Genomic DNA, 25,936 nt, shown 5'->3' on the forward strand with positions numbered 1-25,936 from the left:
GAGTTGCACAGGGTTAGTGAATGCTAGAGAGGAAGATTATAAAGTTCACAATGGAACATTCTGTGATAACGTGCCTAATATGAATAACATTTATAAGGACTTTTTTCCATCTAGACATAAGCAACATTTTCAGCATTCATTATACATTTTATTATAAGTAATTCCTAACAGGTACTATCACAGGCAATGTTTTTGGGTTGGCTTTGTTTGCTTATTTGTTTAGCTCATAAATACTTGCTTTCAGTATTTTCATAAATTCCTTTTTTCCTTTGCACTTGAGCTCTCAGTAGAGCTACTAATGGGAAAGCAGCCCAATATTGCAGCGCTGCCAATGGTAAAACGTATGCAACAGATGGCAGGTAACAACTCTGTCCTTCAGAGGGCTTCAGGACTCCATTTCAAAATCAGGACAGAGGTCCGTTGGATTCAGCAGCACTTCGCCACTTACTGCCAGTCAGCAGAAGAACTTGGCTTTCGTTTCTCATCCTATCAGCAAAAAGGACACAACATGCCTTCAGCACGCTGCAGCCTTTCCAAGAGACTCATCCACTTATTCTGAATTAAATTAATTGTTACAACTCTGTGTGACAGTTTTGTACGTGTGTGAGAGAGAGAGGAAGGCACGTTATCTTACAGATGCTAATCCCAAACGATGGTGCACCTTGACATCGGGCAGCGCTGTTATTGGAAGTTTACAATGGAGAAAAGTTGAGTAGTGAGACCAAGATCAACGGATACACTGTGAAACAGCAGAAGCAAGCACTTGTGATCTGTCATGCTAAACAGCAGATAGGCCATTAGAAGGCCCATCCTATGAGCCTGTTAAGGGTTATATCACACGATGAGCTTTTCCAAAGTTTGCCTTTTTTGAATATATATTAAAAAAAAAAAAACAAAAAACACAGACCTTTCAACATAGTAGCTGACAAGGCTGTATGCAATAAAGCGAAGCCGTCCCTTACCATGTGCTCGTGGCAGAGGCGCGGATCCACGCACGGCGGCGGCCGCGCTTCGTTTACAGCGCGTTGCCACGGCACCGCGGCCCTCTCCGTCCCGCCTTATTGATTCGTGTATTTATGCCGGAGAAACAGCAGTTTGCAGCGCGGGGCGACGGTCACAGCTCCTGTGAGGGCTGGCAGCGCTGTGTCTGTGTAAGAAGGCGCCATTCCGGACTTGTTCACCCCCTCAGGCGGTCCCACAGAGCCCCGTGAACAACCTCAGCCCCACACACGGTGCGGGAACCCCTTCCCTACCGAGCAGAGCACACTGAAGCCGCACAGCGTGCTGCGAGCACCCCCGTGAGGCGCTGAGGGGAATGAAGAACCGTGTGGAGGACAGAGGGCGGACAGCCCTCCCGCCTTCCCGTCAGCCCTTGCGCGCGGGGCGGGCCGCAGCCCAAGATGGCGGCGGACAGTGAAGTGAGTGTTATCCCTCTCCTATTCCGTCCCGCCCCGCGGTCACCTCCCCGCTCACTGCTTCTCCCGCTCTCTCCCCTCAGCCCGAGTCGGAGGTGTTCGAGATCACGGACTTCACCACCGCCTCCGAATGGGAGAGGTAGGTGGTGCTGAGGGCGAGCCGCGGGGCTGCAGCCGGCCCTGCTCCTTCACGTCCCCCGCGCGCCTTCCCGCCCTCCTTCACCGGGCATTCTTAAATATTACTCTTTAAAATACTATTTACATGATAATACCTGCGATAGGAGGAGACGGATTTAAGGTCTGCGTTTAAATTTGAATTTAGGTTACAGTTATGTGTCTAATGCGGTTTTTGTTTTTCTGTAAGCAGTGCTCTGCTTTGTTGTAGGACCAGACAAACCTGTACCATCAGCCTCAGTTCTTCCAACTCATGTTGTGTTAAATGAGCGATCTGTATATGGATCTAAATTAAAACTTGTGTTGGCTGTAACTGAGATGTGTTTTAATTTTAGCTGGTCATGCTTGAAACCCTTTCTGTAAAACCAGATAGTGGGGATAGGGGGGAAGGGTAAGAAGGGGAGACAGAAAGCATCGTCCTCTACATTAGAAACTATTCCTTTGGAAAAAAATGATTCTTGAAGTGTAACTGCAGTGCTGGTCAATGAAGTTGTTCACAGAATCACAGAATTGTAAGGCTTGGAAGGGACCTTTAGAGATTAACTGATCCAACCCCTCTGCCAAAGCAGCTCCCTAGCCCAGGTTGCACAGGTGGGCGTCCAGGTGGGTCTTGAACGTCTCCAGAGAAGGAGACTCCACCACCTCTCTGTGCAGTCTGTGCCAGTGCTGTCACTGCGCTGTGCGGAAGTTCCCACACACTTGCGTGGAACTTCCTGTGCTTCAGTTTGTGTCCTATTGCCACACACTGCTGAGAAGAGTCCAGCCTCATTCCTTTGCTTTCTGCTCCTTAGATATTTACAGATGTGGATCAGATCCCCTCTGAGTGTTCTTTTTTCAAGGCTGAACAGCCCCAGGTCTCTCAGCCTTTCCTTGCAGGGGAGGTTTTCCACACCCTTTATCACCAGTTGAACTTGTGGGTCCCCAGAGGTCCCTTCCAACCCCTACAGTTCTGTGGTTTTATGAAAATGAGTGAGACTTTATAAATGTTCAACTCGTGTTCATAACAGTTGCTAAAAATAACGCTCATCTGGGGTGTGAAACTAAGAGCACCACTTTATTTGTACAAGGAAGCGGTCCTGTTTTTGTTGTGGTTCTTGGTGTGTTATTGTTTTTTGTTTTGTTTTAAAGGAATTCCCCAGTAGAGACTACTTGTCTGCTTTTGGGGGTTGGATTACAACACGAACTGAGTGAGCAATCAGGAAATACTAATACCTTTTTCCTCCCTTACTAGATTTATTTCAAAAATAGAAGAAGTGTTGAATGACTGGAAACTTATTGGGATTTCTTCAGGCAAACCTCTGGAAAAGGTCAGTTAGAGCTTCCAGAGAACCTTTAGAATTACTAACTAGCAGTACTTAAATGTGGCAGCTAATGATTCGTGTTAGGAGTTTCGCTTGTAAAACTTGCTGTTGAACAAACAAGTGCTGTGAAGTTATTGGAGGTCTGCTAGATGGATGATTTCCCCGATAAATGTAGATCTTATTGGGACTGGCACTGTATTGCTGTGGTTTGCATTGAGAGTTTTCCATTTGGGAATGTGGTTTTAGCTTTTCTTCATTCTCACAAGCTTTTTTATTTACTTTTTTTTTTTTGTCCTCCCTGGTTGATGTGTCATGCCCCACATACTCATGGATGAGTTTTGCATTGTGTTACTTGTGACTCAGTACATCTCTCATAGAGATTTTTTACATTTTTTCTCCCAAAGTCTAACGAGTGCCTTTGTGGTGTTTCTTCAGTCCTGTAAAATGTGTGGGAAATTAAGGGGTTGTATGGCTGCCATGATTCCAGAGGAGTTTTATGACTCTTAATTTTAGGGTGCCAAGTATCTTAATAAGGATTAAAGCTTATGATATCTAACGAACTAATTGTCAACCACAGCTGTCAGTGTGTTCCTGTATTTTATGTTCTCTACACTGGCCCTCATATTCTAGTGAGAAGACACCTTTTACAAAGAGTGGATGTCCACATTACTTTTAGTATTTACTGTACGATTCTGTACAGTGCTGTTGATTTTTTTTTTCCTAAATATTTTCCTATGTAGTATTTTTGTTTAAAGTTTTATTATCCTAACACAGGACTTTTGAAGGTTTTAATACATTGTTATGTATCAGTGGAACTCTGATCAATGTAAATATTAAAGAAGCATTTATGTAGATTGGTAGAGTAGACAGGGACAGGTAAATTCTGAGGTGGGAAGATCTTGTTGCTGGGCAAAGTAGAGGGTGCACGTGCTTAAGATGTGCAGTATCATGTGAAGGGAAATATTAGGCATTGAAGAGGCAGATAACACTGGAAACTTTCCTGGGGGACATCTTGTCCTTGAAATGAAAGTGATTAACGTGGATTTTAGCATTCAGCTAACTTTATATTTGAGTGCCTTGAGAATTATCTTCATAGTAAAGCATGCCTAGCTGTAAAATGAAACTACAGAAGGAGAAAAAGGGGAAGAAATATTAACCTAAGTTTGTGTGATAAGTAATAGCACTGTTGGTTGCTTTTATTTGTTATTTTCCATCTACAGGGTGTATATACCACAGGAGCATGGGAGGAGAAATCAGATGAAATTTCGTTTGCAGACTTCAGATTCTCAGTTACGCATCATTATCTTGTACAAGAACCCTGTGATAGAGATGGGAGAGAAGAAGGTGTAGAAGGTAGTTGACAGTACTCATTTGTGCCTGAAATATGTACAGGTGTTGTAAGGATATGACAAAAGGCAATTTCAGAACGTCGATTTCTAAGTGTTGATTTGAATCTGTGTGAAATTCTGGGGGATCTGAGGGGTTGGACCTGACATTCCTGATTTTATCATGTCTTACAGTGTGCACCTTGCTTAAGAAGAAAACTGTTAGCTAAGTGGATACTGATGTTCTTACACGTCACATTTTTTTGCAGATGCCCTTCCTCTGCCTATGCAGGACTTGCTGTGCATGAACAATGACTTTCCTCCTAGAGCTCACTGTCTGGTAAGATGGTATGTATGCTGCTTTTCTTCTTCAGTGCAGGGAAGCATGGCAATAGATTGTTTTCAAGTATAATTACAGTCCTTACTAACTTTAGTAAGAAACTTAGGACTGGTACACCTGGAAATCCTCATGACTTTAGTAGTATTTGAACATTGTTGAATTCACGTAGTGATGTGATGATCTGTGGTACTGCATTCCCAGTCAGACCTTGGCCTCTCTGAATGAAGCAACACACAGCAAAATCAGTCATATCCTGCCTGTGACAATTAGATTGTTCAGATTATAATATTTCTAACAGTTCTGTATTTGAGCTGGTTTACTGGAACACACAAATACGTTGCCCTTTTCCCCTTCTTTCTCTAAGGTATGGCTTACGTGAGTTTGTGGTGATTGCTCCAGCTGCAAATAACGATGCAGTTCTCAGTGAATCCAAGTGTAACCTTCTGCTGAGTTCCGTCTCTATTGCGTTGGGCAACACTGGCTGGTAGGTGAAAGCGTGAACTTTTTTATATGCTCAGGAGAAACTCTTCATTTAGTACTTAATTTATTTAGGAAAAAGTATTTAATTATTATTGAATTACATTGTGTTTATTGCATTTGCACCATAATACTGTTACAAAAAGATGTTTTTTAAAATCTTCCCACATAAAATCTTCCCACAGTAACTATAAAAAGATTATGTCATTTATATTCAGTGTTGTATGAAAACATGAAAGGCTTTAAAAACTGTTGCATGTTGTTGAGATAACTGGCATACAGAGCACAGCTTTTGGAAGATTTCTTCTCTGCGTGATAACTGTACATTTCTAATAATTATGAGTAGCTTTAATAATAAAACTGACAGCTGACAGGTCACTGGTGTGAGTCTTTGCATTTGTTTTTCTCATGACAGTTTGTTCAGCATTCTCTTTGATGATGAAGTTAAGAATATTTTTCTGTGAATCTTACTAAGCGTTTTGAACTGTATTCCCCTAAGAGAAAATATATTCTAAAAAATACAGTGTTTAAAAGGTTGTGAGATGGCAGAGGTAATCCGAAACGTGGATGTTTTATAGTCAGGTGCCCCTGTTTGTACAAATACATCAGAAATGGCGACGTATGTATGTTGGAGAATGTCAAGGTCCAGGAGTCCGAACTGACTTTGAAATGGTTCATCTTCGCAAAGCGCCCAGTCAGTACACTCACTTGTCAGGATTACTGGATGTCTTCAAGTCCAAGATTGTAAGTGCATCTGTATGTGCATGCCTGATATGAAGAGTAATTGTTCTGTTACCTGGCTGCCACTGATCTACTTCTGTCTTCTAGCGATTTATTCTGTAAGAATCAGACTTCCTGTCAGTACCAACAGAGCATCCTTCCAAATATTGTCACTCTGTATCTAGTAGAAGAAAGTAAAAAATTGCATTTCTCCACTGCCATGTGAAGGATTCTTCCTGTTTCGCAGCCTACTTAAAACAACTCCCTCTTTCATCTTCCCCATGCAAGCTGTATTTCCTGTTTGAAAAGAGAGGGGAAGGTTGAGGTGTGTGTTTGTTCTGATACTTGTAGCTGCAGCACCCAACCTACTATAAATTAAGAGTGAAGAGCAGTGTAACCTGAGGAGTCTTGAGTGGACTTCTCTAAAATGGGGTGGCTTACTGCAACACTTTGCAACTAATGTTGGTAGTCAGCAATCTCATCAAAACACTGAAAAAGTCCTCACTGAAAATGTGGCCTATTTTGTGTTAGTTACTTGTCCATTACTGGTTAAATGGATCTTGTAAATGTTGCATGGATAGATTATCCAGATATCCGATAAATTAGGAAGGGCTCACCTGGAACTACACAGGAGGGATCTCCAACAAGAGACCCTTCCCCAGTGGTGGTCAGCCCTTAAATGGGATCTGGGAGAGGTGGAGCCAGGCTCCGCCCCCTTCCAGTCACACAGGTACATTGCCTTCACCTGTACTCCTGCATCTGACTCAGTGCTCACCTCAGGTGATCAACCAGTGGTCAGTGGTTCAGGCTCTGATTCAACAGTTCCCATACAGCTTAGTTTTAGCACAACTGTTTTGCTAAGCAGTGACTTTACTGTAATTCTTGGGGCTTTTGCAGTTCTGATTAAATTAATTCCATTACAAGTTGTCATAACTTAAATTCTGTATGAGGCTATTACAGAGGATGTACACTTAACAATGAATGTTTTCAAGGGGTGCCCGTTAACACCGCTGCCTCCAGTTAGCATGGCTATTCGGCTTACATATGTGCTTCAGGACTGGCAACAGTACTTCTGGCCACAGCAACCACCAGGTGGGAGTTTTGTATCCATTTAATTACCTGTCTTAAGATAAACAGTAAATGCTTGGATTTTTTTTGTTGTTATTAAGCCAAGGAGTTAATTCTTTTTTCACGTAGAAAATATTGCTGATTGAGCCTTTTATAATATTGTATAATTAATAAATAAATTATATTATTAAATAAATTAATTAATGAATAAATTGCTGGGGAAAAAGGGGAGGAAAAATAACTTGTAGTTTTCATTCTAAGGTACATAAACCAGGCTTGATAAGTTTGCAACAGTAATGCTACTTAGAAAAAAGCAGTGCTAGATTGCTCACTCACTAATCTCATAGTGAGCTCTGCTGTGCTTTCTTGGCGGTCGTTCTCGAGTTTCAAGGATTAAGTTAGTTATCTGTTCTAATGCCTCAGTTGTTTTGTCAGTTGATCAGATGCATGTGAAATTAGGTACCAGATGTTATATTGGCATTGCAATACATTCTCAGCCATTTGAAATCTGGTCTGTGAAGCCTATCAGTTTTTGTTTTGTCTTCAACGAGTATGGCATTGGAAGCGGCTGAGGACGCGGGTAGGCTAATGTGTCTTTTTAGTAGTGAAAGGCATCCTCTGGAACATCGGATTGAGTCTTCCACTGCAAGATTCATAGTGAATCATTATTCTCATACAACTTTCCCACAGCCTTTTCAAATAAATTGGTTTCTGACTCCTGCAGTTACTTTTCCAGACGTCCCTTTTACTGGATGAAACTGATTTCTTACCCTGATCTGTTTCTGACAAATTTGTGTCTATTTGTTTCTTCCTGAATGTGAACTCTTCAAGGCTGTCTCCATTGTTGCCATCTGTTCCTGTATAAGAGGACCAGCTTTTCCTCAATGCAAATGACAGAAGTTTTATTTGGAAACTAGGATTACTTCCTAGTTTCTGCTGGAAACAACTGCTTTTGCTGTATGCTAATATTGCAATTTTATAGCTCTGTCACCTTAGCTGTTCAGTTATTTTCTGATCAGCCAAAAAGTTGCAGTTGAAAATAAAAAGAGATGCTTTTTCAAATACCCTGTACATTCTGTATGGAAAATGTGTTGATCTGTGTTCAGATATAGATGCTCTAGTTGGAGGAGAAGTTGGCGGTCTTGAATTTGGGAAGTTACCATTTGGTGCCTGTGAGGATCCTATTAGGTAAGATAAAAATTCAGAAGCCAGTTTTTTGTATTTTTTATAACTTTGCTTAACAGCAGACTTTAAGGTATGTCACTGAGCTTTGCCTTCCTGTCACTCATGCTAGTACGTGCTCTAATAGCAAATAACAACTTGGCAATATATTCGTGTAATGGTATTAGTGTTGCAGCTCATAAATGTTCCACCATAAACTAATGGACTATGTTGGAACACGTGTTAATTGGAGGAAACTTAAAAAGTCATGTGCTTTCATTCAGCATTTGGACTGTCTTTTTTTTTTTTTTTTTTTACTATGACATTTCTAGAAGACATAACATGTCAGAGTCTGTTAACTGAGTTGTTGTAATACTTCTGATGTCCTCTTCTGAATCCCCACTCAGCAAATCAAGGGATCATTTAATTAGTAGTATTAGACACTATTAAAGCTGTAGGTAGTTTACGTAGGGTTTTTCTTTCATCTGCTGGGATACCTAGAGGATAATGCACAATCTCTCCTTTTATGGAGAGGAGTTATGAAAGAGTCCTCTCTGCCAGCTGCTAGTAAGGGTGTGTGCAGTGTGATGTGCAGGTGATGAGCTGCTGAATAACCAGAAGAATGCACGCAGTGAGGAAACTTGTTAAAAATATGCACAGCTCTGTGCTTAGCTGCAAAATCCACACAGGGACTTAAACATAACCCAACATGGTAATCGAGTTCTTAAACATGACAGAGACTTGAATCTTGTTCTGTTTCAGTGAGCTCCATCTAGCCACCACGTGGCCTCACCTAACGGAAGGTATAATTGTCGACAATGATGTCTATTCGTAAGTATTTTGTCTGAATTGCAAGTGTCTAGGTGTGTACTCTCCACTTGTTCACTACTGTATCTGTATCTGGCTTTCTGTGGAGTGCTACGGTCTACTGATAGAACGTGGAAAAAATATTTTTGAGGTGCATTTCTGTGTGAGAAAATGTTATAATGCTGTGATCTCAACAGATTGTACGTTCCCATAGCATATTCCCATGCTAACCTTACAAGTTTTGTGTATTGCTTTATTTTCTTGGAAGTGATGATAGGAAGATTTAGAATACGGAAAGCATTAGGAGTTCACTGATTGCCATACCTCTTCCTGAAGAGGAAGAACAATACACACTGATACTTCAGAAAAAGAATTGTAGTCTATTGTTTGAAGTAATGCAGAAATAACTTTTCAACATCAGTAGACTTCAGAAGATGATTGTACTTAAAATTGAGCTGAATTGTTCTTTTGATTTCTTTTTTTTTTTTAAGTCATGTCATATATGTATATGGAAAGAGACTGTTGCTTACTGTTTAGAATGCTTTTCATGTTCCTCTGTATAATTTGGTGTATATTGTAACTTCACAAATATGAAATTCTATTTGTTCAGAATTTAGTGCTCATCTCTTGTATACCTGTGGTTCCAGAGTGAAACTTTTTTTTTCTAGTGACCTGGATCCTATTCAAGCACCACAGTGGTCTGTGAGAGTCAGAAAAGCAGACAATCCTCAGTGTCTATTGGGTAAGACATCACAATTTTGTTGTATCTTCTTTTTTTGATGCATCTTCTTTTATGGCTGTTAAGTTTAGAAGTTAGAATTGGATGATTGATTACCTGATGACCTGATTTCCTCACTCCCATAATTTCTTTGATTGTACTGTATTTTGGGCTTCTTTCACAAGCTTTGAAAATAGGTATATTTCTTATAAGATAGTCTATATCTGAGTACCATTAATTAAAATAAGTGCTGTTCTTCATCAGATTCCAGAGAATAAATGTTTACTGTGTATGTTCTGTTCTGCTGCCAAAGTTGCAGCTTGCTTCAAGTGAGGTCTGTGCTGTGGAGTGGTGGCTGATAGGTGCCTGGCTGTGATTTCTCTGATACTTCAGTTATGTGGTTTAAGGATATTGTGTGCTTTGGAACAGATTATCATGTTCTTTCAGACAAAAGAGAGAAAGTTTATCATCTTTCAAGAGTTAATTGAGGGTTAGTGGATTGTTCAGTGAGATCTTCATTCAGTTGTTGAGAAACTGTTTGTCTTACAGGTGACTTCCTTACTGAGTTCTTCAAGCTTTGCCGTCGGAAGGAGTCGACTGATGAAATACTTGGAAGGTCTGCGTTTGAAGAGGATGGAAAAGGTAAAGCTAAAATCTTGGTGACTTACATTACTTGATTGTTATTCATTTCATAGATTTTTCCTTTCCTGCCTGCTTCTCCTGACTTCAGATTCAGCAGTATTTTGTATTTCTTACTCTCAGGCATTTTTTAGAACACACCTACAAGTTCAGGTACTATTTGATATGAATTCTTAATATCAGTTAGCAGTGTTAGCTCCTGAAGTCCTAGAGGACAAATTCCTTTGTTATAGTTACTTTTTTAATTAGAAGATGAGACTTCCCTTTTGATTGGCTATGTACAAGACTTGGTTATGAGCAAGCATTTATAAAGATTGATCTGCATTATTTTCTGTATTTTTATATTCACTTTTTTCTGCCTTTTGAAAAACTATGTCGGGCACTTTTAAACAGCCAATTAAGAGTGTAATCTGTTTGAGACTTTTTGACCTCTTTTCCATTTTAAAGGCCTATCTTACTGAGTAAAACAGCTAAAACCAAAATTATTAGACACACTGGTCAAGCATTATCCCAACAGTGTGGGGATACTGGCATCTTTTTTTTTTTTATGTCCTTCTCTCTTTCACTTCTGTTTTAGCTAGTTAGCATTAAAAGGTGTTAGACTGCGTAGAGTATGTGTTACTTCCAGTTTGACATGAAGTCTCTTCAGGCCCTCCCTTACCTCTCATTTCCTTAAAGTGTTTACCAAGATGACGTTTTCCAGGCTACTGTTAATTATTTGCTTAAGTTTGTTAAAACCCTTTTTAACGATATTAATTCATTGGTTTTAGAGTTTACCAGCAACAGCTTTGTCTGTTGAGTTCAACAGAAGAATCTAAAACAAAATAGCGAGTAGGTCATGGAAGCTCATATACAATGATTAATGCTCTTCAGCAGGCTTTCTTGCTGGTACTCTGCCTGTCCGTTATCTGCAAGTATGCAGTACTTGCAGTAGGTGGCAGGCACTACCTGCAGCCAGTCTTGTCTTCATTCAGAAAAAAATGCATCAAAGGTGGTTGGCCTGTGACTCCTTTCTGACTCCTGATTCTGCTATATAACTTTGTGCTTAAGAACAACACGTACTGAGGGTCAAACATTGACAGCATGAGGGTATAGCCTTGGTTAATAGTGTTAAAAATCAATACAACAAGTATAGATTGATTATGTCAGGTGAACGTTGAGCTGATATTTTTGTTCTTTTAATTGCATAGAGGTTGCTGATATCAGTCACGCTCTGTCGAAGCTCACCGAGCCGGCGCCTGTCCCGATCCACAAATTATCTGTCACAAATATGGTTCACAGTGCGAAGAAGAAAATCCGCAAGCACAGAGGTGTAGATGAATCGCCTTTGAACAATGAAGTTTTGAACACTATTCTTCTGGTAAGTGAGCAGAATTGATTTAAAGAAAAAATGCTTCTGATGTCAGTCTTATTATTTGAATTGCACTGATCCACTTCTTGAAACAGCCTAAGTCTGAGTTTTATATCTTGAAGTTCTTATTTCCTGATGCTGCTGATAAACTCACAGAGGGATTTGAAAGCAGAGCTAGTGCTCCAGCAGGAAGCAATCCTCCTCCAGAAAATGAAGACTACGTAAGTTATACCAGCTGATACATGACAGAGGGAAATGGGGAGGGACACAATCTTTGGTGCATGTTAATACAGACATTGTTGTGATTGCCTTGTGTTTTGCAATTGATGGACTTTGGAAAGATACACAGAACGCACAGATCATGTGGTTTTGGAGAAAATGCCATTGGTTGTATATTCCTGCTTTCTTTTATTTCTTATATAGAATCTCTTCAGTCAGTTTAAATCTGCTCCTTCTGATAGCCTGACGTACAAATTAGCTTTATGTCTTTGTATGATCAACTTCTACCATGGAGGAGTAAAAGGAGTGGCACATCTTTGGCAAGAGTTTGTGTTAGAGATGCGCTACAGATGGGAGAACAACTACCTTATTCCAGGGTAAGATTTATTTATTTATTGCAGATGCTATCTACTGCTTTTATTATCTTTCCTTCCTAAAGCAAGAAAGGAGAGGGAATAGGGAAAGAATCTGTACGCTGTTAAACTTGAGAGATCTGAAGGAGCTCCAGTTAAAGAGCATTCCTTTGTGTGGAGGAAAAAGCAGTTTATGCAAATGCTTAGCTTCCAGATTATCAGATAAAAATGGAGGAGCTGATAGAGTGAGAAATACCTTTGTTTTGTGGTGTAGTTTCACCACTTTTCTAACGGAGCTGTTCTCAGTTCCTGTTGGCATAGTTGCCTTTTCTGATTCTGTCTCAGCTATCATCCAAATAGAAAACTAGCTGGGGAATGCAGAATCTGTTTTATACTGCTATGAGTGATCTCTGAGCTTCAAAATGATCTGTAGGAAATAAATGTAGTTTAAATTCTGGGCTTGTTCTGTCACTAGCTTGTCTGTTGGGACTGTAGAAGAGCTGCATAGGGGAACAGGTGGGGGTGGGCTCATTGGGGGGTATCTGCCCCTTTCCTGGATTTCAGATGATTTAAGTCCATGTGTGTTTGAAACATTCAGCTTCATAATTGATAATAGTTACACTTCTACCTTTTGTTAGATTAGCTAATGGCCCTCCAGATCTGAGATGCTGTTTACTGCATCAGAAGCTTCAGGTAAATATCCCAAATTTAAGAATGATTTTTCTCCTAGAGAAACAGACAAAGTCATAACCGTTATTATCTAAATATGTTGGTTTTGTAGATCTAGTTATGCTTTTATCGCTTGGATGGACCTCCATTTCTTGGCAAAATCTTTGTTATGGCACCAATTCAGTGAGATTAGTGTCTTTTGGAATTGTAAGAGATTTTTGTGACTCTCCCAAGTTTCTTTGTGATGTTTTTTCTGTAAAAGAAGTAATTGCTGATTACTTTTTTTTCCCCCATTTAACTTGTTAGATGTTAAACTGTTGCATTGAAAGAAAGAAAGCAAGAGATGAGGGGAAGAGGGGGAATGTGTCTGATCGTTCACCCAGTGGTTCTGGTGATACTGGAAGAGGAGCAGACCACTCTGGGGATAACCTGAAGGAGACTGATAAAGAAGTTGGAAAGTCTTGGGAATCGTGGAGTGACAGCGAAGAGGAATTTTTTGAATGTCTCAGTGATGCAGAAGATCTGAAAGGAAATGGACAGGAAAATGGAAAAAAAGGAGGAGCTAAAGAAGGCAGCAGAGATCCTGTAAACCTAAAACCAGAAGGCCGTCTGCATCCTCATGGGAAGCTGACGCTGCTGCATCCAGGAGAGCCTCTCTACATTCCTATAACACAGGTTAGACAGGCAGAGCTGAGCCAGATGTGCAATGTGATTCTCATGCAGTGATTCATTCTCAGGAGTTGTATATAGTTTATAGGTTATATATTTATTTAGTCCTAAAATTGTGCAGTGGTTTTGTCTTAACTGGTTTTCAGTATTTCTAACTTTGTGAAGCAGTTTAAAGTTAAATCTTGCATGCTTTTACCAAATTAAACTCAAAACACATTTCTTTCATTTGAAAAGAGAACGAAGCTGTCTTGTCTAACTCACACTTAGGTTTTTTCTTATTTCCATTTCCTAAGGCATCTTCCATTCCCTTCCTGTCTTTTTTTATGTTTCTCTGGTATGACACATGTAAGAGTCCACAAGCTTAGTCATCAGAGCTGTTAGTAATTGCCATCACACAACCAGAGTACTGGATCAGTTTTGCTGCTACTGCTTGTATTTTAGACACATGGAGAAGTGTTTCAGAAGGCCATAGTTATCAGCTTAGGAACTCACTGTTCCCACAGAGAACTAGAAACCTTATCTGACTTTCTTGTAGAGGAGTGAAGTAGAAAGCAGTGGTGTTAGATTAAGTAATGTGAATTCAGCCACATATGAATACAGTGGTTTTCATTTGAAAGAAATTTTCTTAACTGATGTTGTTTCACAAGGATAAAAAGAACCAACATACCGCAGTGAGGCAAAATGCCATCAGCTTATTATATGCTGACAGTATCAGTGGCAAAAATTCTGCATTTCTTTACTATAACTGTCTAAGCAAAATAGTATCAAACATCAGACTTAATCTTTTGTTTTTGTATTATGACAGTGTATCTTTCTAGCATTACTTTATTCTCATGTAGTGATAGGTTTGTTTGTTAATGTCCTTTTCAGATGCACTTCAGGTTAAACAGTTTAAGCCATGGAAACTTAGGTTATTTCCTTAAAGTACAAATTGAGAACAGTGAATTCCTGGTGACAGGAAGCTGTCAGCTGCTTCTTGCTTGATAAGGGGCTAAGATGAGGAGCAACTATTGGTGAACTTGTTTTTTTCTGCCTTACAGGAGCCAGCACCCATGACTGAGGATTTGCTGGAAGAACAGTCCGAGGTTCTGGCAAAACTTGGGACATCAGCAGAAGGTGCACATCTTCGAGCACGCATGCAGAGTGCCTGCTTGCTCTCAGATATGGAGTCTTTTAAGGTAGTACTACTTGAAAAATTCCACACATCTGCTTTCCTCTTAATTAAATTATTCCTTTTGCACATGTTGAACGATATTTAAGGGTTTTATGGTGAGTTGTTTTTTTTTTCACAAAACAGTTTCAAAATAGTTTTAAGTTGAAAATAAAACCCCATTGATAAAACTGATCAAACACTTCAGAATCTATGCCTATCCAGTCTATTATAATGTAGTGTTCTGCTAAACTTGTACGCTGTCAGATGTGTGTGACTTCCTATGGGAGATAAATGAAAAAAACAACATGGCATTTAGTGGAAAAAATAGAAACTAAAAGTCAGGACAGCCTTATAAAGGAGGTAGGATATTTGTTAAGTTCTTTTTTAAAGGAAGAAGAAAAGGAATTTCTGTTGTTAAAAGATGGGTCATTGTTGGAAGCATAATTCATGCAGCCCTCTGCAAAACCACACTGCCTTCCTACCCAGGTTATTATACTTCCATAGTATTTTTTTCTGGTACAAATTGAACGTTGTCTTCATTCCAGGCAGCTAATCCTGGCTGTTGTCTGGAGGATTTTGTGAGGTGGTACTCCCCTCGGGATTACATTGAAGAGGAAGTAGTTGATGAAAAGGGGAACGTGGTAATTAAAGGTGAGCTGAGCGCCCGAATGAAGATCCCCAGCAACATGTGGGTAGAGGCCTGGGAGACAGCAAAACCAGTCCCAGCACGGAGGCAGAAGAGACTCTTTGATGACACTAGAGAAGCAGAGAAGGTAACAACTCTGTGGCTAGTGATAAGTGCTTATCTTTTGAACTTAACATTGAGAAGCAGTTCTGATCATTAATATATTAATTTTTCTGTTATTACAGGTACTTCATTACCTTGCTGTTCAGAAACCAGCTGACCTTGCACGGCATCTCTTGCCTTGCATCATCCATGCAGCTGTACTCAAGGTAAAGGAAGAAGGTAAATAATGCTTAATAAATTATTATGGTATTTTAGGTTGAACACTAATGCAGTAATGAGAACTTTTTTGTTTCTTTTCCTCCTAACAGAAGTACTAGAAGATATATCTTCAGTTAAGAAGATTATTAAACAGATAATATCCCATTCCAGTAAAGTTCTACGATTTCCAAATCCAGAGGACAAGAAGCTGGAAGTAAGGCTTCTATGTTGGCTCGTGCTGGAAACTTGACAGACTTGTTTGTGGGATTGCTAAGAGTAAATCTTTGTGTTTAACTCCTACAGGAAATCATTGCTCAGATCATGAGTGTGGAAGCCATCATTGCCAGGGCCAGGTCTTTGAAGGCAAAATTTGGAGTAGAGAAATGTGAAAATGAGGAAGAGAAGGAAGATCTCCAAAGGTGATTCATTTCATGAATTTTATTTAGTTCCCTTGTTTTTTCCTCTGATGCTCATTTTTTCAGTAACATCAACATGTAGGACACGTGGAAGCGATTATGTTACGGAAACAGTGAAGAATCATATTTAATGTGTTATATTTAATTCAAGTGTCCTTGTCCCTGTGCTAAGTAGTGGTGGGCATCTTGTATGCCCATCTGAGTAACCATCTCTTTAAAGCATGTGATACAGACTATTTTGATGGAATTTGCTTTCTGTTGATGGTACTGGAAATCTGATGTATTTTTGTGTTGAGTAAAAGGTGCACGTGATCAACTTTTGTTGCAGTTTATGTAAAATTAGGATGAGGCATTTTGTATTTTCTATAATTAATATGGAATGAAATGCTGCCCAAAGTTACATTTTCTTATCCTAGTCTCCTTAGTAATTTTAAAGGTCTTACTGAGGAACATATAAAAAGTGGCGAGGTGAATTTCCTTGTCACCACCTGCTGTCAGATTTACTTTAAGGTGACAAACATGTAACATCTATTAAAAAAGAAGTTCTTACTGCTCTAGGTGATAGCTTAACACCAATGGGCAGCTCAGGACCACCATGCTGTTTGTCTTCCTCAAAAAGATAGGAGAAAATACAATGGAAAAAGTGTTGTGGCTTGAGACCAGGACAAGGGAGATTGCTAACCAATTAGTTAAAGCTTAGTGTGAACGAATGAGTGATAGGAAGGGAGGGAATCACTGTAGGCTAAGTGGACAAGGAGAACTGTTACTCTGAAATGTAATTTTCTAGAACGGAGAATTCAGAATTAGCCCCTGGTGCCAAGTCTGTTAAATGGAGACCCCTCTCCTGGGAAGCAGTTGCATTTTTAGATTAGAAAACAGAATCACAGAATTGTAGGGTTGGAAGGGACCTCCAGAGATTATCAAACTCAGTCCCCCCCCTCACAGTGAAGAAGTTCCTTCATGTATTGGTGTGCAACTTCCTATGCTCCAGTTTGTGGCCATTTCCCTTTGTCCTGTCCCCACAGACCACTGAAAAGAGGTCGGCCATGTCTCTGACTCCCACACTTAAGAGTAAGCATAATTTCTTTTTTCTTTTTAATGATTTGTACCTTCAGATTTGTGAACAGTCTCCTGGAGCAGCCAGAAGTGTCTGTCCTTGGTGCAGGAAGGGGACCTGCTGGCAGCGTTATTCACAAGCTGTTTGTGAACGCACAGAGGGTAAGAGAGTTCTGACTGCTGTGCTGATGCTCAAACCACTGAAATGCACTGAGTTAACATATGATGGCTGTTCATGTTGTCTATGCATATGCATGTATCTTTATAAACGTGTTGCTTTTTTTTTTTGTGATGTACAATATGATTTTAGCTACAACAGTATTTCACCGAGAGCAGATGAACTGGGATGTGAAACTTGAAGGGAAGCCAAGTAGATAAAGCTGTCACTGATGTTTGATTTACTTTGAATGGTAACAGCAATGCAATTATGGCACAAGTTTCTGCTTCAGTCAAGTTGTGTAACATGCAACATTACAGCAGGAGCTACTGAGCGTGTTGATGGTTTCACAGGGAATGCAGAGAAGCATGCCATGATATTAAGTACCTTTTAGACTGAGGCTTATATTGGAATACTTTCTGGTATGTAAACTTGTGCTTAGGAAAAGTTTCAGTTCTCTCAGCTCTGTATTTGCTTTTTACTGTCAGTGTTTTATGCGTTTTCTTGAAATCTTCCCCCACTTCATATTTGTATAAATAATTCCTTTTTCCTTAAGCATTTTAATTATAATAATTGGCTTGATAAGTATTGATTTCCAAAGTTCCTGGACTGCAGTCAGCCTGTAGCTTCTCTCAGAATGTCAACTGCCTGTAGCATCAAATAATCCAATCAGATTTTAACTATAGTGATTATAACAAGGTGGCATAATGTTGCAGACATCTTAAACCCTGAAATCATGTTCAGAAATCACTGCTAAAAAAAAAAAAACTTGGAATTAAACCCTTTAATGATGCAGACGCATTACTAATAATCAGTAATATTTTGCTACTCAATGTAAAAAGGACCATTCTGAAAACAGGCCACAGTTATTCTGAGAAATGAAAACCATAACGTGTTTCACCCTTAGGAGAACTTTAGTTGCCAGTGAAAGCTGTGTTGCAAATCTCAAGGTGTAAGAGCCAGCCTTAAGGAATTTCTCTTAAGATTACTTGCTTTTTAAATAATATTTTGTTTTAAATGTTGAGTTTCTAATTTTAATGATGAGTAAAAATGTACATAATTTCTAGAGTCCAGGGTTGTTTTTATTTTGAAATAGCAGTAGCTAAAGCTAGCTTACAGCCACCTCCCACTAGCTGCTGGTCACTGGTAAGACTTCTTAGGGGGATGGGAATTAACTGCTACAGAAAAGCATGTTCAATCTACCGTGAATTACTTTAGTAGAGTTGTTTAGGAATTAGAAGTTGAATGACTTTCTTGTTCATTACCTTTTGAATCTGGACTCTTCTCCGCGTTGTGTAAAACGACTTACTGTCACGCTTCCTCAGGGATAATATGATAGCAAGTGCATGCTCTTAGAAGTAGAGTGCATGATGTCTCCTAAACCTACAGTCTCCTTCTAACTTCCTGTAAGTCATCTCTGACTTGCCTTTGTTTCTATCTTTCATTACTGGTTCTTTTCTCATCCCTTTTCAAGCTGACTGAATCTTCTGATGAGGTAACCAACTTTGTCCCTCATTTCCCACTCATCTTCCTTAGCTGTATGGAGTTGAACCTTTTGGTAGATAGAGTACAACAGCCTGATGTGGGTGGTACTGTAGTTCACGTTACTGAGCATAAAAATAATCTTGTGTTTCCAGAATGGTTTTTCCTCATTCATAGACTGTCTTTTAGAGCCTCTCAGGAAGTGAAAATAAAAAGAAATTAAAAAAATAAAAACAAGAACAAAAAACGCAAACATTTCTTCAAGTGAATCCTGTTACTTACTGATGCTGAAATACGTGGCCTTCCTTTTATACTCTCTTCTTTTACTGTCACTAATAGACAAACAAATAAACAGCCAGATGCTCTGGGGGAAGGTAATGATGTACTGTATGGGTGTTACTGTCCAGCTACTGCCAAAACTGTGGAGATAGCAAAGCTTATTAAAACTACTGAAACTTTTAGACAAAAGGATAGAGGGGTTCTGAGAGGGAGAACTAAAGAAACTGAAGTAGCAAAAGGAAGATTCTCTCTCTTGGTTTCCTTGAACTGTTTTTGTGGGAAAAAATGACACTTGTCGCTGGTGACTGTGTCAAAGGCTGCAGAGCCAGGCAGAACTGGGTTCTGACAGAACAGGGCTGGAAGCACAGGGAGCACAGAAGTCATCCTGTGGTTTCTTCCATGTCTCAGCAATGTTGCTAGTCTGAAGGAGTTCAGTACCCTGTTTGGGTATTGGTGTGTGTGTGTGTGTGTATGTCAGCTGGGCTGCCTGAGGAACAACCAAGAGCAGAAGCATGCCATTCATGCAGATTTAGTGTTACTGCTTACTGGCATTGAGTAGAGATGGAGGTTGCCCCGTGCTATTTGCTCTGTGACCTCAGCAAGCCTCTCTCTGGTTGTGGAGAGAACACTGAAGTTACATGTTGAGTTCCAAAGGCAGGTGACTGCTGCAGTGGCACTGGTTACTACTACCAGGAGCGTGGCTTGGCCATGTGCATAGCTGTGAAGAGCTGAGGCTAATTTCCTGACTGAGAAAGGGTGATTTTGTATGGTGAAAACCCTTACTTCATGCTTCTCAAAACCCAAGGAGCTTAATCTGGTCTGAGCTTTACCATCCGCATACAAAGGTTCTTCCATTTGATGGTGTGCAGTTTCTTTATTGACATCCCATTAGTGTCTTGCTCTGTGTACACGTAAAGCCTTCTGATATTTACCATTGCCGATCTTCCTCTTCTCCTCCTATGAGTTCTTTTCTGAACTCTAATCGCAAGGAAGGGCCTGCCCTGTAATGACATCTCTGCTTTTATTTAAGATTTCTGCAATGCCTCCACTCGACGAAGAACTGAGGAGATCAGGTTCATCAGATGAGCGAAGGTTCAACGCGGGCTCCGTGTCGGACTTCCCGCCGCCCACAGGCCGGGAGATCATTCTGCGCACAGCTGTCCCCAGTCCTGCTCCTTACTCTAAAGCACTGCCCCAGCGCATGTACAGCGTGCTCACAAAAGAAGATTTTCGGCTTGCAGGTGCCTTTTCAGCGGACACAACGTTCTTCTGATGTCACCACGGCTGTGTTACCTTGTGTGTCTTCACAAGTAGAACCTTCTTCATTTTCCTTCAGGGAAGTTAATGCAGATCTACCGGCGTGTGGTGAGGAGAAAAATAAGGCTGTCAAATAAGGCTGTCATTTAGTGAGTAATAATCCCAAGGATAGTCCTCGACTGAGGCTTGAGCAAGAATGCCTCCAAAAGCTCCATCGTGGGGGTCTGGAGAGGCTGCAGCAGTAGTTCTAATCAGACCTTTGGGGAAGAAAGGGTAGCCATCCCCTTCTGCCCAAACAGAGCACATTTTTGCATTAGCTTCTTTAATAATGGATGTTAATGGGCTATAGGCAAATACTTAATGTTCAACTTTATGCAGAATGTGCTGCTTTCATCAGTTCTTAATCAGACTTGATAAAGTGATATTAGCCTACTCAAATTGATGTGCAGGCATTAATTTGTATTCATTGCTAATCACAAGTATTGAGCTCAGTATTTTCTTGGTTAATCTATAAATTGCAAATACTTCTGAAATACCCTCAATTTTATTTAAAGTGTACAGTACATTGTAGTTCATGCCTAACTTTCAGCATTGCAACAGTCATCCAAATAGAAGCTCATCTTGGACGTTCCTCCTAAATAAATATTGTGGGCTATGAGCTACTACAAGGTCCTAATAAATAGCCTTATGCCCAGCTCAGTTTTAGATGCTTTATATCCTTCCCTGCATGTAAGGGCCAAAGCTGTATGCAAATTACATGTAAAAGAGGTGTTTTAAACCAACACTGAGCTTACAGTAGAGACCGTTTAAATGCATACTGTCTTTGATCTGTTGAAGCAGTTCTTTAACGTGCTGTAAATTAACCCCACTGAATATTATGTGTACACTACAACTTGTATGTGCCAATGTTGCTTTACAGTGATCATATTGTGTTTTAATCAGAATCAGCAGATCAGAGTTACATTACAAAATGAAATGTAAAAACTGTGGTATTGTTGGCATTACTCAATAAATCTCAGCTGATTGGTTCTCAGAACTTTTCAAGCAGGAGTGATTTTATCAAAATACTTCTTAAATGTCATCCTTGCATAGTTTGATATAGGAACAAACTTGCTTGTGACTATATCACTTGTAGAAAGCTAAGCTCCATCTATTTCAAATACTTCCCTCTGATAAAGGAGCTTTAAGGACAAGTTAACTTTCTTTAGAGAAAAAATCTTGCTGTAGGATTTTGTCCCACAGGCTTTTTGTGTTTTAAGAGGTAAATGCCTTTGTTAAATAGGAGCAGAAAGGCAAAGGCCAATGCAGCTGTTGCTTAACTGTCTAACTTTGTAAGTAATTCATTGCACTAGACTAATTACTAGGTAAGTAATCTTACACTTACTATTTCCTGGTATTCTTGCTTTCATCCTCTCCTGCTATGCAATCTTAGTGGATTTTTTTCATAACAGCTGGTTGAAAATACGTGATGTAGCTGTCAGGCTTTTACTGGTGCTTGCTCAGCTTCCTGGCAGTGCCTCACATAGGGATGCTCAGGGAACACGAATGCTGTAACACATTCTCCTGAACACATTCACCACATTTCTTCACCTGAGAAAAGCTGTGTGGAAAACATGAGGAATTTTCTCGTAAGGGTAAGTGATGAAAGCATTTCAGTGTACTCTAAGTAGATACACCTGGAATTGTAGAGAACACAGTACTTTTATAACAAGTGATCTATTATTATTTCTCATGAATAAGCCTTAAGTGCTAGCTGTTTTCAACAGGTACTTCAATAAACATGAACAGAAAGTGCCAGATTTTCTTCACCAAGTCAAGTGAAACTAGCAGGCATTTAACAGCCCTTTCCCAGGGCTGCTACTGACTTAGGCATGTAGTTATCAGACAGTTTTAGAAGAAACAAATCACCCGCATTGTTGCTGTCACAACAGAGAGCAGAGCCTGTATTTTCTCCAGTATCTTTTGATTATGTGAATAAAGGGAATAATTTAAGATAGTTCCCTGGTCCTGAATATCCCACTATGGCTGCACACTGTAAGACTTAACACGAATTTCAGCTGTGCTTCCTCCAATTCCTGTAGCTGTAAGTGAACTAATATGAAAATCAGAGTACTTCAAAACTGCACTGAGGTTACACAGAAATTCAGCTTTAAACTGCAGGGCTGTAAAAATGTAACTGTGATCCAGTACCTTACATGCATTCTTCCAGGTCCAATGAAAATCAGCATTTTGGATGATTGATTCTTTGTTTCACTCACACATTTTCTCTACCAGCATACTAGACTACTTTTTTAAAGTGCATGAGGAAAGCTATGCAAGCTGTAATCGTTCCTGAGTTACATTACATAACTGAGCATATTTGGTATTTTACATCTTCACAAAAAACTTTGTGATATCACAGCCATATTTCGTAGCTAAAGAGCGTCTCTTCATCTGACTTCTTTCCTTGGCCTGTTTTGCAGTTCTCTGGAAAAGAGAAAGATAGGTCAGGTCAGAAAACAGAATTACACTGCTGGAAAGCATTAGGCCATAGCTTTAGATTTCAGTCTAATTTTGTAGGAGATGACGAATAAAATGCAAATGTTTATTAAGGCAACATTTTCCCATTCATGAGTAAACCTTTCCTGTTCACTGATGCCTTTCTCCAAGGAGCAGTGCTGTGCCACAGACAGGGGGCAGCAGAGAGAAGCATGTATCAGTTGAGTACGGCCTGAATGAGTAACATCAGGTATTTCTTAGTAAAGGTTTTTAATTTTTACCAGTTGCTTCTTTCCACATAACTAATAACCTGGGCAGTGCCTATTACTTATAAGGCATACAGACTAATAGCTGCTTTTCATTGTAAATATAATAGCATGATCTCAGCTACCTATAAATCAGCGTTAGTTTCTCCTGTCAGAGAATCCTGTGATTTGCTACAAGTGACATCCCAGTTCTAGGATGGGTCAGTGAGGAGAGAAGCTACCACCAGGCAGTTGCTTTCAGCTGCCAGACAGCCATGATTTCTGACTTTACCACACTGACCTCTCTGTGGCAGACTGTACACAACGTCTGAAGGTTTTCCAGGGAACACTGTCCTCCTCCGCTGTAAACAGGCCTGATGTGATCCACCTGCCAGAACTGACCTTCTGTGGGGTTTGTTATAATTTCATTCAACTGCAGAAAACAAAGGGCAAGACAACAGAAACCTCAGATGTTCCTTCTGAGCTACATCTGCATGGTACAGAAAGAACTGCTTTCAAATCAGCAAAAAAGTGATTAAAATCCAGGAAGAATGGGGGAAGTTCTTAATGCACTCTGAGTGAGGGAGGCTGACAACTGGTTTTTATTAAGCTCCTTCCAAGCATTCTGTGAAGTAGCAATAACCTGGTTCTATTTGCTGCATCCATTCCTCCATTCTGTTTCATAACCACATTCCAATCAAAGTCAGCTACAGCATTTACATCCCTAAGAATCAGAGTTCTGATGCCTGTCCCATTTAGAGATCAGAAAATGTTTATGTCTTTGAAGAGAAGGGTTTTGTTGTTGGTTTTCTTTCCCATGGTCTGCCCTTGGTGCTGGGTAACCTTCTATCTTGTGCCTGCAAGAACACCATTCTGGATTTTCCTGAACCACCTCCTACAGCTGCTATGGGAATACACACATCAGCAGAGAGCACTCTGAACATGGTGGTATTACCTGCCCCAGGGGAAGGTGAGACATCCACGAGCTCTCCAGAACTTTCTTACGCTGACTCCTAGGTGCATCTCTGACGGTAAGATAAAGCTCTTGGGCATTCTGATGACAAAACTGGCAGACACCGTGTTCGACTTCAAACACCTTAGTCCTGAGGTAGCTCTGACTAGAACGAACTGAGAAGTCCTCCTGGCAGCCAAGAGAGCAGAACCGCGTGTCCCAGGCATGGGCCTGGCTGCTCTGGCTGAGCTGAGTGGTTGGCTGCTGACAGTGGAGACAAAGTGGGTTCCCTTCACTGTCCAAAGCTTGCAAATAGCCTTTGGGGAGGGAGGAGCCTTCAGCCTCAGTCCAATTGGAAGGAAGAACTGAAGGACTTTTTCCATTCTCCAAAAACAACCTGTTTACAGAGATCAAAGTACAACTATTACGAAAGCAGGCACTCAGCAATACGATTTTTTGCTTTATACACTGTGTATTTCCATTAGTTATCTTTCATGCTCTAGATGCCAATTTTAATCAAGATCATCGAAGTCAGGTTAATCTGCACAGTGCCTTCTCTCTGCAACTTTTGTAACTTCCTTTCAGTTTCCTACTCTAAACAAGGTTTGCTTCCAGACAAGAACTACCTGTCTGATAAAGAAGGGCATTTTCTGACCAAAATTTACAATTTTTCCACCTTATTCTAAATTATAAGGTAGAAAGGAAGAAAATTTGCTCTCCAATTTGAAGTTCACAAGTGAGCTCAAGCTAACACTGTTGCTTCCTTAACCAAGTTGTGTAACTGCTTTCTTGTTTCATCCTGTCACTCCATTAACTCATAGCAATGTCATCAGATACTATTAACACAGTTAATAGCTCATTAGCTATTTCAGCAAGTTTCTTTTCTATAACTTACCAACTACTACAGCTCAGCAAGGTAAACATAGACTATTTTTAAGGTAGCAGAGCTGCTATGAAGAAACAGCTTCACCACTTTTTTTTTTTTTTTTGCATTAAACATAACTTACTTTGTGGAATGACCCAGTTGTGCCACAGAAGCACTTTCTTTCTTCAGACCAGCTCTACTGTCTCTAGTGATGAGGCGCACGCTGCCCCCACTGCTGCCTGCTTTGCTAAGTGAGGCTGCTGCTACATCCTCCTTGGTCACATACCTAAAAAAAAACCAACAGTTTTTACAAATGTCACCCACAGCAGAAAGAATTACTTCAAGAAAAAATGAGCATGAAAAAGGGGTTGAAGAAGGCTGCAAATTATCAATAAAAGATTGTAGCACTGATGGCTACCGATGATTTATTACCCACTCCCAGGTAGGAAATACAATAAGATATTTTTAAGCTTACTTTTCTTACAAGACCCTAAAGGTAATGAGTTTTCCTCAATCTCTAGTGAGCTCCACCTGCTTAAATACACAAAGCAGAAAGCCAGAATAGCTACTGAATGTGACACAGTGACAGACAGGGAAGCAGATACTTCCATTCCAGCACATTTATCTGTGTGCTCAGTCAAATCTGTTTGTCACTGTGAGACAGTCACTGAACAACCCATTTATAGTCTTTGGTTTCATTCCACACATTAAATACATCAAAACTTCCTGCAGAAATTAACAAGTGGAAGAAAAATAAAGACACATACCTTTTTGTGCTGCTTACTGCTGACTGCTTTTTAGACAACTCCTCTGCAGCATGAATAGGACTACAAAACAGCTGACCACTTTTTCTGACAATTCTCTGTTTCATTGCTGTTAGATGACTCCATTCTTTCACAAACCTCAGTATCTGGGGGAGAATGCTACTGTCAGCAGCATGATATTAAACAACTACATTGAAAGGGTGCTAAGAATTAATATATTCCAAACTAGCTGGAAAAAAAAATTAGTATGACCAGAGATGGCCCCTTCAAGTCAAACCTTGTGCAAGCTGCAGCCTCCCATCCTCTCCTGCTGATGAACTTAAGACTGCTTTGATGTGGTCTACAATTACAGTTTTGCTATGACAGAGATGTGTGCTGCTTCAGAAGGTAGAAAATAAAACCACAAATGGACTTTATTAATCTAAGCTATAATGACAGGAGAATGGCTTCCTGATAAAGTCTGAGGTAAACCTTTCTTGT

General features: G+C 40.0%; 2 protein-coding genes across 4 annotated transcripts in view; one reads left to right on the forward strand and one right to left on the reverse strand.

Annotated features, from left to right (window-relative positions):
• Positions 1–1,392: 1,392 nt before the first annotated feature.
• On the forward strand, positions 1,393–20,266 carry RAB3GAP1 (RAB3 GTPase activating protein catalytic subunit 1). Of its 3 annotated transcripts, none has more exons than XM_065751391.1 (24): positions 1,393–1,418; positions 1,499–1,554; positions 2,821–2,896; positions 4,111–4,243; positions 4,485–4,563; positions 4,920–5,039; positions 5,611–5,776; positions 6,745–6,844; positions 7,927–8,008; positions 8,744–8,812; positions 9,457–9,530; positions 10,056–10,148; positions 11,336–11,505; positions 11,619–11,717; positions 11,920–12,092; positions 12,707–12,761; positions 13,044–13,412; positions 14,447–14,584; positions 15,105–15,332; positions 15,430–15,526; positions 15,616–15,719; positions 15,809–15,924; positions 17,037–17,139; positions 19,926–20,266. In XM_065751391.1, the coding sequence occupies exons 1-24, from the start codon at positions 1,401–1,403 to the stop codon at positions 20,166–20,168; spliced, it is 2,961 nt and encodes a 986-aa protein (XP_065607463.1). In that variant the 5' UTR covers positions 1,393–1,400; the 3' UTR covers positions 20,169–20,266. The 3 variants fall into 3 exon arrangements, with proteins under 3 accessions (XP_065607463.1, XP_065607464.1, XP_065607465.1); XM_065751392.1 differs by having other exon boundaries at positions 7,933–8,008; XM_065751393.1 differs by lacking the exons at positions 15,809–15,924; positions 17,037–17,139; positions 19,926–20,266 and having other exon boundaries at positions 15,430–15,513; positions 15,616–15,695.
• Positions 20,267–22,519: 2,253 nt separating this feature from the next.
• ZRANB3 (zinc finger RANBP2-type containing 3) overlaps positions 22,520–25,936 on the reverse strand; it is a 35,609-nt gene continuing 32,192 nt past the window's right edge. Inside the window, exons 17-21 of the mRNA XM_065750322.1 lie at positions 25,460–25,602; positions 24,835–24,978; positions 23,831–24,224; positions 23,177–23,308; positions 22,520–22,618 (exon numbers count right to left, since the gene is read on the reverse strand). Of these exons, the coding sequence (XP_065606394.1) occupies positions 22,520–22,618; positions 23,177–23,308; positions 23,831–24,224; positions 24,835–24,978; positions 25,460–25,602 (912 nt within the window). The remainder of the gene's footprint in view (positions 22,619–23,176; positions 23,309–23,830; positions 24,225–24,834; positions 24,979–25,459; positions 25,603–25,936) is intronic.

This window comes from Cyrtonyx montezumae, unplaced genomic scaffold (assembly GCF_038088225.1).
Source record: "Cyrtonyx montezumae isolate F1298 unplaced genomic scaffold, pur_monq_1.0 scaffold_7, whole genome shotgun sequence".
In the NCBI taxonomy this organism is placed as follows: domain Eukaryota; kingdom Metazoa; phylum Chordata; class Aves; order Galliformes; family Odontophoridae; genus Cyrtonyx; species Cyrtonyx montezumae.